At 33.9% G+C, this 15,115-nt stretch overlaps 1 protein-coding gene across 4 annotated transcripts; it reads left to right on the top strand.

Moving 5' to 3' along the window:
• Positions 1-2,457: 2,457 nt before the first annotated feature.
• Positions 2,458-13,312, top strand: LOC108990767 (MADS-box protein SOC1-like). 4 transcript variants are annotated; one of them, XM_018964843.2, is made up of 8 exons: positions 2,458-2,633; positions 3,264-3,447; positions 10,826-10,907; positions 11,376-11,437; positions 11,557-11,656; positions 11,748-11,789; positions 12,184-12,225; positions 12,505-12,908. In XM_018964843.2, the coding sequence occupies exons 2-8, from the start codon at positions 3,266-3,268 to the stop codon at positions 12,640-12,642; spliced, it is 648 nt and encodes a 215-aa protein (XP_018820388.1). In that variant the 5' UTR covers positions 2,458-2,633; positions 3,264-3,265; the 3' UTR covers positions 12,643-12,908. The 4 variants fall into 4 exon arrangements, with proteins under 4 accessions (XP_018820388.1, XP_018820387.1, XP_018820385.1 ...); XM_018964842.2 differs by having other exon boundaries at positions 2,459-2,633; positions 3,258-3,447; XM_018964840.2 differs by lacking the exon at positions 2,458-2,633 and adding an exon at positions 13,157-13,312 and having other exon boundaries at positions 2,662-3,447; positions 12,505-12,651.
• Positions 13,313-15,115: the final 1,803 nt, after the last annotated feature.

Here is a 15,115-nt window from a genome sequence, read left to right on the forward strand (position 1 = left end):
ACTTTAATCTTAACTCATCTTATCTCCAAAAACAAACGAGCCCACGTGCATAAATTAATATTGTTTTTTAATCTTTATAATTTTACGAGAGCTAGAATATGTAAATGAAAAAGAGGACAAAATAATCCCCAAACGTCGAATATTTAACAGATGTAGGTTGAATTTCTTCCATAAAATAGAGTCTGTCAGGGGCTTCCTCGTTTGAGTAGTTAGACTACTAGAAATGTTGAGAATATTTATAAATAATTATGAGTAGAAATTGAAATAGATTTATGGATCCTATTAAAAATATTTTGAATTGTTTGAATATATGAAATATATTGAGTTGTTAATTTTTGGATAGATAATTGAAAAATATATAGGTCCCATTAATGATTAATTTTTTTTAATGATGATTTTATTTATATATAATAGTGATAAATATTATAGTGATTTTATTTTTTATTTATATATAATAATGATAAATATTATTGTAATTTTATTTTTTATTTATATTTAATAATGATAAATATTATATTAATTTTATTTTTTATTTATATATAATAATAATAAATATTATAAAATATTTATAAATAATTATGAATAAAAATTAAAATGAATTTGTGAATTCCATTTAGAGAATTTACCTACGAGTATCCTACGAACTCAGAGAGTATAGGGATTTCTTCACCATATCCTACGAAAATCATGAAGCACCGCAACCAAAAAAAGAGGCAGAGGGAAAGTAAAGGAATAACTGCCATCGCTGAATTCAGCCACGACACGGGGAAATAAACTGTAGGGAGGGGAAAGCTGGACTTTGATGTTTCTTACAGTTATTATCCGGATTTTGGCTTCGTTTGGTTTCTAAACATTTCTCAACTCATTTCAATTCATTATTACAACTTTTTTAAATCTTAACATAAAATATAATAAACAATTCAACTTTTTCAAATTTTAAAATAATAATAATATTAAAAAATAATATTCTAACAATATTTTATCATCTCAACTCAATTCAATTTAACTCACTTCAACATCTAAACGCAACCTAAAGTTAAAAGGAAAGCGTTTTTAAAGAGATTTGTCAAGAAGTTTTGAAAATCTTAAAATAATATGAGAAATTTTATTTATAATCTCCACTTGTAGATTGTATGTACATGCCTTTTATAATTTTAAAAAATTTTAAAGATAAAATTATCTATATTTGTATTGCAGTCTTTAAATGAAGATTATATCTAGTATTGTTAAAAAAATATAGATGCTAATAAATAATGTTATTAGTAATTTCAGATTTACTCGTTCTCTTTCTTCATCATATTTAGTGAAAAATATGTAATTTAAATGGTTTTATATAAATGATTTAATATATTTATTAGATAATTATATGAAGTATAATATAGTAATAAATATGATTAAAAATAAAGAATTAAATCAGAAAACAGTGTATAGTTCCTTAAAAAGAAAAGAAAATCAGAAAAAAAAGAAAGTAAGCTCAACCCATCTCAACTCATCATTACAATTTTTTCAAATTTCAATACAAAATATAATAAACAATTCAACTTTTTCAAATCTCAAAATAATAATAATATTAAAAAATAATATTCTAACAATATTTTATCATCTCAACTTAACTTAACTCAACTCACTTCAACATCCAAACACAACCTAAGAGGTTGAAAAAGAAGGGAGAATATCTGACGCGCCACACAAGGGGTACAACTGAATATCTGACGCGCCTAATGGCTAATGCCATTGCCAAAACTGTCCCCCACACGCTCCCCAATTTCATTTTCTTAATTTTTTTTTAATAAAGTTTTGTATTGATAAAAATAAAATAAAAACGAAACGCAATGATCGCACAAGCTATGCGTTTTCGACATCTGATTGGTCCATTACGTACGAAATAGTACGGAAGATGTTGACGTCTTTTTAAAATTGTACTATGTTTCCCCTTTTTTAACGCTGCCTCTTTCTCTCTCCTCTGTTTTATTTACGGCGTTTTTTTCTGCGCTTTATTTTCTCATTTGGAGTTGAGAAATTATACTGCAGTCTGTAAGGATCGTATAACTATTTAAAAAAAAAATAATTTATATAAAAAATAATTTTTTATTAATAAATTTCACTCTATTTTAAAAAAATTATATAATATTTATATATTCTACAATTATATATAAAATTACTTTTAAAAATATAGTTTTTCGATTCACACATACAAGTTATACCACACCAATAATACAGAACAGAACCGTACCCCATCGTTCGATCGCAGTACACGCTCTCTCTCTCTCTCTCTCACTCATGACTTTACCAAGTTCCTCTCCTATGTTTTTATCTCTGTTTTTTTTTATTTTTTGGAGGGGGCTTTTTTAGGAGCTATATTTGGGTTTTACCAAAACAAGCAAACAATGAGGTTTTCCGTTTGCCATCCCATGAAGCTTATAGTAACTAGTATTACATATATTCAAAGTGGGGTTTGAGAGAGAGAGAGAGAGGAGAGAGAGAGAGATGAATAAGGAAAGGTGGGTGGGTGTTTGTGGCCTACTAGGAAGAAAGACCAGTAATAGTCCAGCAGTTCTCAGATTTTCTTATCTCTCTTTTTCTTTTTTTGGTCTCTTCTTTCTCTAAGCTTCCTGGGTTTTTTTGCCTATTTGGTAAGATTTCCTTATTCCAAATCTTTTTAACTATTTTTTCCTTTCCATAACAGTGTCTTGGCCTCTTTTTTCTCTAGCTTTGGGTCGTCTTTGTGGTATTTTAATCAATCAATCACGACCTCCCACCTCAAAAATCATATCTTTCTGGATCTTATACTTCTTTGATCAGAAATCTCATATTCGTTTTCTATATTCTTTTTCCTTTCTTGGACAATTCCATCATAAGCTTTCTGGTTTTTCATTCTTGCAAGACAATTATATATTTTCAAACAGCAACCTTCTTCACCCTTCAAACGTTTTTTTTGGCTTTTTGAGAGCTATTAATCTGAGTTGAAGAAGATCTGTTCATTTGTGACCTCTTTAATTTTTTTATACTGTCTGCTTGAATGTGCTCAGAAACCTAAGATACTGTTTTTCTTTTTCTTTTTCTTTTCCTTCTGTTTTGGAATCTTCTTCCTTGTTTCTGGTTAAAGAGTTTCTGGGTTTTGGCCCATTTTGCTAGAATTTCTCATTTATTCTTTAAATGGGGGGATTTTAATAGTGGCATTATAAAATTCTACTCCTAGATACATTAGGGATTTATGTGTGTTTGCTGTCATAGTGAGTCTCATTTTCTTCTCAAAGGTGTAGAGATGGTGAGAGGAAAGACTCAGATGAGGCGCATAGAGAACGCCACAAGCAGGCAAGTGACCTTCTCCAAGAGGCGAAATGGGCTGCTAAAGAAAGCGTTTGAGCTATCAGTGCTGTGTGATGCCGAGGTTGCACTCATAATTTTCTCTCCCAGGGGCAAGCTCTATGAATTTGCAAGTTCCAGGTATGAGTATTTTATATTTTTAGGAATTATTTGTGGAACTCATGCCTTCATATATTAATTTTAATATCTCTAGTATATGGGAATAAGCGAATTGTCTCACCGTCATCATTTAATTAATTGAAGTTTCGTGCACATGTTGATATGAGTTTTTGCGTTTTAGGGTTGTATGATCCGAAGTAAACTTTCTTTCTATACAAGGATGGAATCCTTGAAAACTCTGTGGTGTTATACACACATATCCTAGCCCCTTTTCCTTTTTTAAATAATCTCATGAATCTCTTTCCCTAATCGAATCTATTTTTTCGCCTCTCCCTTTATGGCAAAGTGGGTTTCCAGTAATTACTTGTTTATATGCATGGAGAAAGAGAAGATGGGAGATACAAAAAAAAAAAAAAAAAAAACCAGACCCAAATAGAAACTAAATTTTTGCTGTTACTCAGTAAATCAAGTGCTGTTTATGATTTCACTGGCCAACAATATCGTAACTGGGGTTTGGATCACAAGATTCACAACACTCGTATCCGTCCTAATAAGAAGTTTAATATCAACTTCTTTACATAAATTATGTGCAAGTCGGCATGACTTGATTCCACAATTTACAAAAATGGTCAAGTTGTATTAACAAGTAATATCTTAGACCGATCAGTAATAAAGCAGATAAAATAGATTGTACTTTCTATGGTTGATTGGTGGAGCGTAGTACATAAGATGATGCCCTTACAGAGGGTCGGAGTGTACTAGGTGTAATGGCTGACATGTTTCTTGGGAGGGAGAGGGAGAGGGAGAGAGAGAGAGAGAGAGAGAGAGGGACGGATTAATGATCGGCGCACAGGAGGAATGGCAAGCCAGCCTTCTCGTCAGTGCTTTTATCCTTCTACTTTTTTCGTTTGATTTAGATGGGCTTATATGTATAATAACACTAATACTAGTACAAATACTACTGCTACTAATGTTATCATTTCTCATTGTGATCATCTTCTATCATAAGCGTAAGTGTACTCTCGATCAACTCTGTAAGGATGAAAGCTCGTTTGAGACCTATATATTTTTAGGGTCTTGAGGTTCCCACTTTATAACCAAAACTATATATGTTAATTTGCACCTCTCATGCCGTCCTTGTTAAGGGAACACGTGCTGCGGTGCATGGAATTATTAGCTTGACTTTGAAACCATTTAGCTTGATATGAAGATACATGATCTATATTTAAGAAATGCTTCATGAGTACCTGATGATCAATTTCCATAAGAGCTTCTCCAACCTGCTTATAATATAACCTAGATTAATTGTTTACACGCTCTATGTAGAAGTTTATGTCTCAGCTCAATACGTTGAGAATCGAAATATTCTAGATAGTTATAGAAATTAGAATACTTTGGTTACAAAACTATTTGGCTGTTGAGCTGTCAAAGCATCCAAATCACATTCTATCACTCTCGTACGTTAATGCGGTGCCTGTAATATGCAAACCGGTATTCACCACAAGTTACGTCGTTTGGGGTATCATCACAGCAATTTGCAACTCATGATCGATAAAAGGAAAGTTTGTAGTTCAGCCAGCATCACTGTTCGCTTCTCTTGACTTCTAAAAAGTGTACCTTCTGTTTGTTCAGGCCAATGTATCCTCTAATTTTGAGATATTGAAAATATTGTCTTTCCTGTGTATTTTATTTGGTGCTCCCCAAATTGCGAGATTCTACTGGTTAGGCCTTATAATCTGGCAAATACTGGAAGAAAGAACATATAATTTTGAGATCTATGTTTCCCCCGGATTGTTAAACTTTTCTTCTTAACTTAGAATTCTCCCAGTCAAGTATATCTCGATCCACCCCGGTATTTTAGTGTTAGTTTACGTTGGTTGCAAGTATGCTCATACTGTCATGTATATTGTATACACAAAAGTCTGAGGGCTGCTGAATCTCTTAGCTAGTAGTTTTCTGGCTCTATGTAATCTTATATTTCGATTCATTTCTCTCTCTTCCTAATAACTGTTCCCCAGCCCCCGAGGTTATGCACGTACGTTAGTGCCTTTATACAGTAGAATCTTAGGAAGACCTTGCCACGTACTAGCAACAGGACCACTATGTAGTGGTACCTTCCAGTTTTTTGGGCCTTATACTATATACTTTATTAGTGAATAATTGTGTTCGTTTACAATGAATTGTCTTAGCCTAAAAAATGAGATGGCCATAAATTGATATGGACCTAGAAAGGGCAATCTGTCACTTTATTTATTTTTTTAACCAGTAAACATGATTTTATTGATTATAAGAATAAGCAAGAGTACAAGTATACGGGACATACATAAGAGCAATGCCTATTCGTGATGTTCCAATGATTCAAGAAGTTCATGCCATTAATATTAATGAAATCGACCAATGGAACAAAGTGTTAAAAATGAAAGTTCCAAGCTTAGCCATTGATGGATCTTCAAAGTTTTTCTCGTTCCTCTTCCTCCTAAGATACCACCATAGGCAAACTGGAACTATCTTTCAAATTGTTGCAATTTATGAAGTGCCTTGAAGGTCTCTCCATGAAGTTAGGAGATCGATCACCCTTCTTGACATCGCCCAAGCTAAATCCATCTTAGGACAAAATTCATTCCACAAGGTCATGGCAATCTCAGAACGAATTAGTAGATGATCAACAGACTACTAACTCTTTTGGCACAAACAACACTAATTCAAACTATGATTAGTCGTTTTATTAAGTTTTCTAATATAAATATCTTCTCCAAGAAACTCGTTCATACAAATAAGGTTGCCTTTAGTAACATCTGTCTCCTAAATACTCTTTTAAGGGAATGGACTTGCTTCTTACGAATTCATGGATTGGTAGAAGAAGTAGATGATGCACTTCCCTTTCACAAAGGGATGCCAAAAAAGCTTATCTTCAACTCTCTTTCATAGTAATAGAGTATACTAGGTTATAGAACTCGGAAAAGACATTGACTTCCTAATCTTGTGGGGTTCTAAAAAATGTGGCATTCCACTGGGGAGTGCTATTAAATAGATATAGGAGGTCTGCAGCTAAGGCTTCATTCATGCTCGATGTACTATAGAACTCTAGATAAGTTTTCTTGAGTGCCCTCTCGCCACACTATGGCCCCGTTTGCAAGTTAGATTCAACTGAGATCAACTTAATTCAGTCTAATTTTAAGCTGAATCTAACATTCAAACACCCAACTCGCAAACCACTAAACTCATCTCAACTCAAAACCTCTTTATACGTGAAACCTACAACCTTTTTCAACTCAACACCTTTTTACATGCGAGATCCACAACCTTTTTCAACTTTATGTAAATACATCTAAATTCATTTTAATATCAAAACATATCTAAACTTATCTTAGGTGGGCTCCATAGAACTCACTCCATCATCTCAACTCACTACTATTCATAAAGAACTCAACTCATTTCAACTTAGCTCAACATCCAAATGGGGCCTATATGTTATGCAAGAATTTACTTCCGGACCTATCACTCACCTCAAAGCGGGTATAACTAATAAACTTTTGATATGCTTATGAAGCCCCACCCTGTTCGAGCTCCAACCTCCCCATGCACTACCATATTTTGAATCTACCATCCTATCTGTAACTTTGAATGTATTGTGAAGTTATATAATAAATTGGTTCAGGTCCATATTCCTAATTTGAATGGACTAATAAGATGTCCATATCCTCTCTTTAAATAATAGTAAGTTTAAGGAAGGGATACATATAATGTTAGGGTTTATAATGTTCTCATCGCTTGCAATTATGAACTTTCCTTGAATAATAATTAATATGGGAAGTGAAAACTCAGCTCATCATTGCTTCAAGCACGATCAGGAATATTGATGTTTATTGTCGTATAATGGGGTACAATGGAGGGTAGACATGACCTTAGAGGAATTTTTGGGAATTTTTCTGTCAATGACTAAGGGCAGGTTTGGGGCCAAAACCAAAACACAAAATTCTCATCTCATCATTACACTTTTTTCAAATCTCCATACAAAATATAATAAACAATTCAACTTTTTCAAATCCCAATACACATTTTTCAAATTCCAAAACAATAATAATATTAAAACTTAATATTTTAAACTTCAAAACAAAACACAAAATTCTCATCTCACCCCCAAAACCTACCCTAAGTCAGAACCTTCAGAGAATGAGGAAGAGTCTTCCCTTGAGAGCTCAAGGGAATATTTGACTCAGACTGTGTACTTGAGTTTGTTAATCACTGTAAGCCACACACATCTCATTAGCTTAGTGAGTCAATCTTGAGACATGTAGTTCCATGGCCATCTTCATATTGAATAGTAATAAGGCTAGTACTTCACATTCAAAGTGGCATGCAAAACTGCCATATATTCTTTATACACCGTCCACACTAAGGCTAGTTCATTAAATTATTTTTTCATTTTATCTTTTGCTTATCTTCTATTTCACATTCACAGCAGTTGACTAAATAACTTAGTCATCTTGGTCCACCACCCCATAGAACCGGCCATCAATTGAAATACTACTTGTTCGGGTTATTTTCGAACCTAACAATGATATATCAACTACATATTTTTGTTATTACTATTGATATGAAACTTATCATCTCCTACATTATTTCTATATACATATTAGGGAATTTTAATGTTCGAATCATGGAGACTTTTAGAAAAAGGTTCATGAATCATGCTTGACTGAACTTCTACATTGTGAACGTTAGAGGTTATGCAACCTAAATTGCATTTCATTTGCAGTCTTGAGGGATTTAGCTCTATTTCTCAAGTCCATGATTCCATTAAGGAGACCCCGTGAAGGTACGTACAATTAAAGGTGTATTTTGGAGCATTGAATGGGGTCGACCTGCCCAATTGATCTCATGATAGGCATAATTAAAGTGGAATAATCATCTAGAGAACCTAAAGTGTGCATAAGAAGTCACATGCACGAGCATTCGTGAAATGCTTGTTAGAGGATTAATGCATTTAAACTCTATTAGGTGCATTGCAAACTAGAAATCTACGTGCTACTGCATAGTCATATGATTCCTATCTTTTATCACAAAGACCGTATAAAATACCATTATGGCACGTCTTGGCATTTCTCAATGTGTCATCTCTTCCTCAATATATTGAAATAAGATATGTGACTAAGCTTTTAAGAAAAAGATGCTCTAAGATTTAGATTTATACTGGTTTCTTCACCTGAGATCAAATTTACCAGCTGCTTCTTTGTTGGATCAATGCTACACGTGTTGAGAATGTTCTTGATGAAGTTATGGGGTTGAAATATCAATCATTGGCTTGGACGAAAGTGCTACTTCTTGACCAATGGATCAGGAAGGTTGTGGTTCATATGGATCAAGAAAAGATCCAGTCTGTTGTGAGCTGGAAAGTGCTGAAGTCGATCATAAACTCATAGGTTCACAATCAGACGGATTAATCCGGTCGAGATATTAGCACTCATCCATAGATCTGTTATTGGTATAAATAACAGAAAAGAAATGTAACAAATATTTATTTTAAAAAGTAACCCCATATATCTGGGTCTGAAAGTAGTTATCGATGACCTTGAGTACTTTTTTTCTTATAAATCTTAACTCGAAGTTGTAATACCTTGGATTAGTGATTTGTATTACATTTTATAGGGAATTAATATAAAATTGTTGTATGGGTGCTAAGTCTCACTGAGTTCTTATATTGTTAAATAAGATTATAAATTAGAATTATCTCCAGGGGCAGAATTCCCACAAGGACGAATCTTTGCTCTCGTCTTATAGCCAACGTCACTTTGTTGTTTGCTCCTCTACATCGTTTAGGAGGCTACTAGAGTCTCCTAGAAAATTTCATATTTCAAGATTAAAAGATCTAGATAGTTTCTCTAGAAAGTTGTAGAGAGAGGAGAGCTTTTCTTTTGTATTTCATACACTTTATTTTAACGTACATAAAACTCTTATTTAAAGAGTTTTCTCATGGGAGGTTAATTGACTTCCCTAAAATTAAGTAGTAGTGGTGAGGAGTTAGTTAATAACTTCTCCACCCATGTGGACACAACATGGGTTATGAGGTACCGGCCACTACCAACATATATATTAGGTGATACCAGTTTTTATAAGCAATTCAGAAAAACTCCAATAGCAACTTTGATTAAAACTTTTGATTAGGGCGTAATTGGGTCTAACATTTTCCTAGCTCATGACAAATGATGTCATGGCCAAATGCCAATCTAGTAACCCCATTTGGTGCCGAGGTATTACAATGTGATCACGCCTTGATGAAGAAGTCAAGAATTTGAACTGGAGGAGACAATGATACGTTGGATTTGTACTTAGATCGCATATTGGATAGTTTGATTTTGAAGGTATTATATGGGTGCTAATTCTCACATAGATTGTGTCTAGGCAGAGCTTGGCTTTAATTTGAGAAAATTTTAATTGCAACTTTTACGACCTTTATATGGTATGGCACATGAGGTACAGTTTGTAGTTCACGCCCTGACTCATGACAAATGATACTAGCTAGAGATAACCTAACTCTACCTAATATCTAACACGTGGGGGATTCTCTATTGCAGGTCATTTCTTTGAATATGTGCCACACTCAGTACTAATGATTCCCATATTCTTCGTCCAAATGAATTATGTCATGAATTACATCCACCATAAAACACAGATGTGGCTAGCCTTCTATTAGTAGTGCAATTGGGATCTTGACAAGGGTGTTAGGGGTTCGACTACAAGAGATTTTGTTACCCCGAACTTATTTTCCACATTGGATTGTGATTGTGCGGTGTGCTGTGTGGGTGCTTTGTTCTTCATGTACTTAAATATGAAGTGAAATTAAGTTTTATAACTGATTCCATGCAAATCTAATGGTAACTAATTTGAGTAGTTTTTTTTTTCCCCAGAAGATAACGCAAATATGGTAACTGCTTTCCTCAATTAATTACAGAACAATATATCTCCAAAGGTCATAGATATCCGAACTTATTTAGTGATGCAAAATGTATTTTTTTTCCTTATATTTTTTAACTTTCTTTTATTAAATTATATTATTCAGATTGTTTTGACATGATTGCATGAGAATATTATGAAACATACTGTTAGAATGTAAACTTGTAATGGTCGGCTTGGTGAGTTATGCTTTACTCTTCTAGAAACTAATTGATAAATGTGTATCGCACTCACATCATAATGATAAGTAATATCAATTGTTGGGGATCTCTTTTGTGATGGTGAAAGTACTCTTTTTTCTCATGTGTGTGTATGTCAGCCAAAACAATTTCTAAATGCATTCTATAGAAACAATTGTCAGATAATCTATTAAGTATTTGGGAAAAGATGATCAGTACGCATGCCCTGCACTGATTGCAGTCATATAATTTCGTTTAATTTTCAGCATGCAGGAGACGATAGATCGCTATCGGAGGCATGCAAAAGAGATTCAAATTAACAATAAATCTGTTGAACAAAACATGCAGGTTGTGGCTCATTTTCCTTGGATTGTGCTAATTTTCTTCATATGTTTGAGGAAGAAACGTTTAGAAATTAGAATAGCTGCATTGTCCACCAAATTTATTGCCTATAATTTGTTGTCTACAGTAACATATATAATTCTTGAAGCAAGAGCCTCGATGTTGTTAGTCATATCATCCATTCTTGTGTTAAATGACCATACATTTAATAATTTAATTTGAAAGTTCATGCTGATAAGTATATATTATGCAATTTGGAATGTTGAAGGTATGAGTCCAACACTTTCCATCTCTTTTGTCTGTAACTTTGTCTTATTTTCTCTATAATTAAACGGGAAGTTCTTAAATGTAACATGATATAATAATATTCTTGTGAAACTTAAAGAAGATTTTTTGGTGCTCTCACTGCTCTTGGTGCTTGTCGCGCTTCGATTTTTTATGATCTTTGGACTAATATTTGATTTGCAATGGCAGCACTTGAGGATTGAAGCAGCAAGCATGATGAAGAAGATTGAGCTTCTTGAAGTTTCGAAACGGTTCCAGGCCTAGCTTATTTCTTACCCTATATTGTTTGAATCCATTGTAATATTATGCATGCAATATTGTTCGAATTCGAAAGCTTTTAATGAACCTTAAATATTTAGCATTGCCTCAGGAGACTTCTGGGAGAAAGCTTGGGATCATGCTCTATTGAAGAGCTACAACAGATAGAACATCAGTTGGAGAGGAGCGTAAACAAAGTCAGAGCAAGAAAGGTAAATTTCAAAACCCATCAAAATTGGCCTTGAATAAACTTCTTGAACTGAAAATGGTTAACGTGCTCGGATCTTGATTTTTTCCTTTCAGACTCAGGTTTTCAAGGAACAAATCGAGCAACTAAAAGAGAAGGTACAACTGAAACATTGATCGCTAGATAGACCCATTAATTTGATTTTATTGTTGCTTTACTGCTTTGGTTTTCTGCTATTGTACTAAATGGGGACAATATTCATGATTTCTTGTATTTAATTTATCGCTCTTAGAATGTATTTAGGTGTTTTTCTGTATATATGTGTACACGGGCTATGCCTACTTCAACAAATTTATTCTTGTCTCAATGTCGAGAAATTGTAAGATAAGAAATGAAAAAAAAAAAAAAATAGAATCTTACATGCATCGGAGTGTTGCATGGGTTTATATATGATAACTTCCAATTTCGATTGACTCCCAAGAAATTTTTGTGGTTATTTTCGTCTAGTTACTAAAAAGATTTTCTCAATTTATATGGTGCACAAAAATTCAGGAGAAAGCTCTAGCAGAGGAAAACGCAAGGCTATCCGAGAAGGTACTTAAAACTTTAGCTATTGTTATTCTTTATGATTCTTGTTCATCAATCAGCTAACTAACTTCTCAGACTTTTTTTGGATCGGAACACATGCATGCATGCATATCCTGCAACCACAAATGTAAGAATTAAGTTGGGAAACGAACGATCTGATCTATAAGTTGAATGTTTTGAAAAATCCAGCATGTTAGCTAGAAATAAATAATCAGCTTGGCCTAATGACATGTTTTTGTTCCTGTTTTCTGTATGATTATTAACAGCTTGAACCTCTCTTTGCAGTGCGGTATTCAATTACCACAGACAGCAATAAATGAGAATAGAGAAATTTCTGCTTACGAAGAAAGTACTCCGAGTTCAGATGTGGAGACAGAATTGTTCATTGGACTGAGAGCAAAGCGCCTCCCCCCACAGAATTGATCATGCATGGTCGTCTTAACTATGCCAAGTCTTTAATTTGCAAATATAAAATAATACAATATTAATATTAGTCAGACACTTTCTAATAATCTGAAGAAATCAAGCTGTTGTACGACTAAAATACTGGCAATTGTATCATGAGTACTGATAATTGTAAGAGAGAGCTTGACATATTATTGTTTGCTGAAAGCTAGAGCCTGTTGTTGTTGTTGTGAGATTCACTATATATCACCCATATTAATTAATGTTTGATCTTGGTGTATATATCAATTGATTGCATTGACACTTCTATTTTGAATCATATTAGAGCATGACCATCTTCCGAGCATTACCAAACTTTTCAAGTAGATCAGCATGTCATGTTGCCACAAATACTGTCAATATATATATAAGCCCATTCGCCAAGGACTTGGCATGAAGATTTTAGAATTTGATTATTGTAACCATACAAGCTAAACATGTTAAAGGATGTGAAAACTGGAACACTAACATTCTTTCATTTTTCGTCTGGCAGGATGAAAAGTGGTTGAGGGAGGTCACCAATTTGCAAATGCCTGCATAGACTGTAACAGTGACAGAAAGATAGGGTTGATCTCATGGGTTGGGTATATTATATATTATTGTCTGGGACCCCACATTACATGATGACATAATTGCTATAGTCGCAAAGAGATCTTACAAAAATAAATCTACAAATTAACGTATGTGATTCATATAATATATTAGATATACATTACAATAAAAGTAGTTTTACAATCTAACGTTTCACATCAATTTACGTCAGTTTGTGGATTTACTTTTACAAAGTATCTTTGTGACTACTTTTACTATATGCCATATATATAGCAATCACAAACAGTTGAATTCAACAACCAAGAGGTTTGACAACAAAGGGATTCATTTCCGTTTCACTCACTTTTAAATAGAATGTTAGTGTTAGACCTTCTTAATTAAGTTTGCATTGATTTCAATTTCTCGAAGACGCATCGATCGGCACTTGGATTGCGATAAAACGTGAATTCCACTCGCCATTACTTCTCAGTGTAACTCAAGAGTACTCAAAACACACGCCAGAATTATCAACATGATTATGTTTAACAATGTCAGCCAACATGTAACCAAACTCAAAATTTTTTTTTTATAATTAATAAGATATTTTATTACCAAGAGAAGGCACAGGAAGTATACAAGAGAAAAAACTTACATACACTCTAGAAATTGAAAATGACTAAAGCAAATCAAGAAAATTCTCTCCATTCAATACAAAAACTAGCCTTAGCCCAAAAACACAAGGCATTAAAGAAAAACTCCTTAAATTCTCCCATCGATCGTTCTTTATCTTCAATACACCTCCCAAGCAATACACGTCTTACCAAAAACCTCATTCCACAATGTCTTAGCCACCTACAGTGAAGAAAAAGATGGTTAACAAATTCACCATTTTTCTTACACATGAAGCACCAATCTACTACACAAAGTCTACACTTTCTTAAGTTATCCGTAGTGAGAATTTTTCCAAGAAAAAAATGCCACCTTACTAGGCACCTAACTCTCCAAATGCATTTCCACAATAATCATAGACACAATGACAGGTTGGTGCCTTATAAAAGGAACTAACTGAAAATCTGGAATTTCCTGCATGAACCCAAAACAACCCATCCTCCCTTCCCCGAACAATCTTCAAATCATAAAATCTGCCAAAAAATCAGGGACTACATTCACTTCCCAGTCATGCATATTTCTGAAAAAATCAACAGTCCATTGAAGATTATTATTCACAAAAGACAAGGAATAAGCCACTGCAGCATCTTAATCCCTAGCAATCCTGACAAGGGAAGGGTAAACACTCTTGAGAGCCGAATCCCCATACCAAATATCATGCCAAAACTGAATCATTGCCCCGTCTCCCACCTTGAATTTTACATGATTGACGAACTCCCCCCAACCCATCCGAATGGACTTCCACAAACCCATCCCGTACACTCCTCTTACTTCATCAGAACACCAACTCCCCCTCATCCTCTCATATTTAATGTCAACAACATTTTTCCATAATGCATCCCCTTTAATATGATATCTCCAAAGTCATTTCCCAAGAAGAGTTTTGTTAAAAAGCCTCAAATTTCGCACTCCCAAACCTCCACAAGAAACTGGTTGACAAACCTTATTCCAACTTACCAAGTGAGACTTTCTTTCCTCCACTTTACCTCCCGACAAGAAATTGCAAAAAAATCCTTTTAATTCTATTCGCCACCCCTGCCGGCAAACTCATTTTCATGGGGACTGTGGAGATTCAGTGGTAAAAAATAGATTGAAATAAAGAACTGAAATGAAGGAAAGAATAAGATGATGAGTACAAAGCTATATAATACATCAATGTAATATTAGGCACGGACAAGGGGTAAACAGGGTGCGCACCCTGTGGGTGCCAACATAGGTTAGCAGATATGCGTGTTTGTATTGAAGACATAAA

This window comes from Juglans regia, chromosome 7, assembly GCF_001411555.2.
Source record: "Juglans regia cultivar Chandler chromosome 7, Walnut 2.0, whole genome shotgun sequence".
Classification (NCBI taxonomy): Eukaryota; Viridiplantae; Streptophyta; class Magnoliopsida; order Fagales; family Juglandaceae; genus Juglans; species Juglans regia.

Bases quoted from the DNA above. Each gene is read 5' to 3' on its own strand.
- LOC108990767 (XM_018964840.2), top strand. From the start codon at position 3,215: ATGTGTGTTTGCTGTCATAGTGAGTCTCATTTTCTTCTCAAAGGTGTA. The intron at 3,448-10,825 runs GTATGAGTATTT...TTTAATTTTCAG, and splicing joins TATGAATTTGCAAGTTCCAG to CATGCAGGAGACGATAGATC. The intron at 12,226-12,504 runs GTACTTAAAACT...CTCTCTTTGCAG, and splicing joins ACGCAAGGCTATCCGAGAAG to TGCGGTATTCAATTACCACA.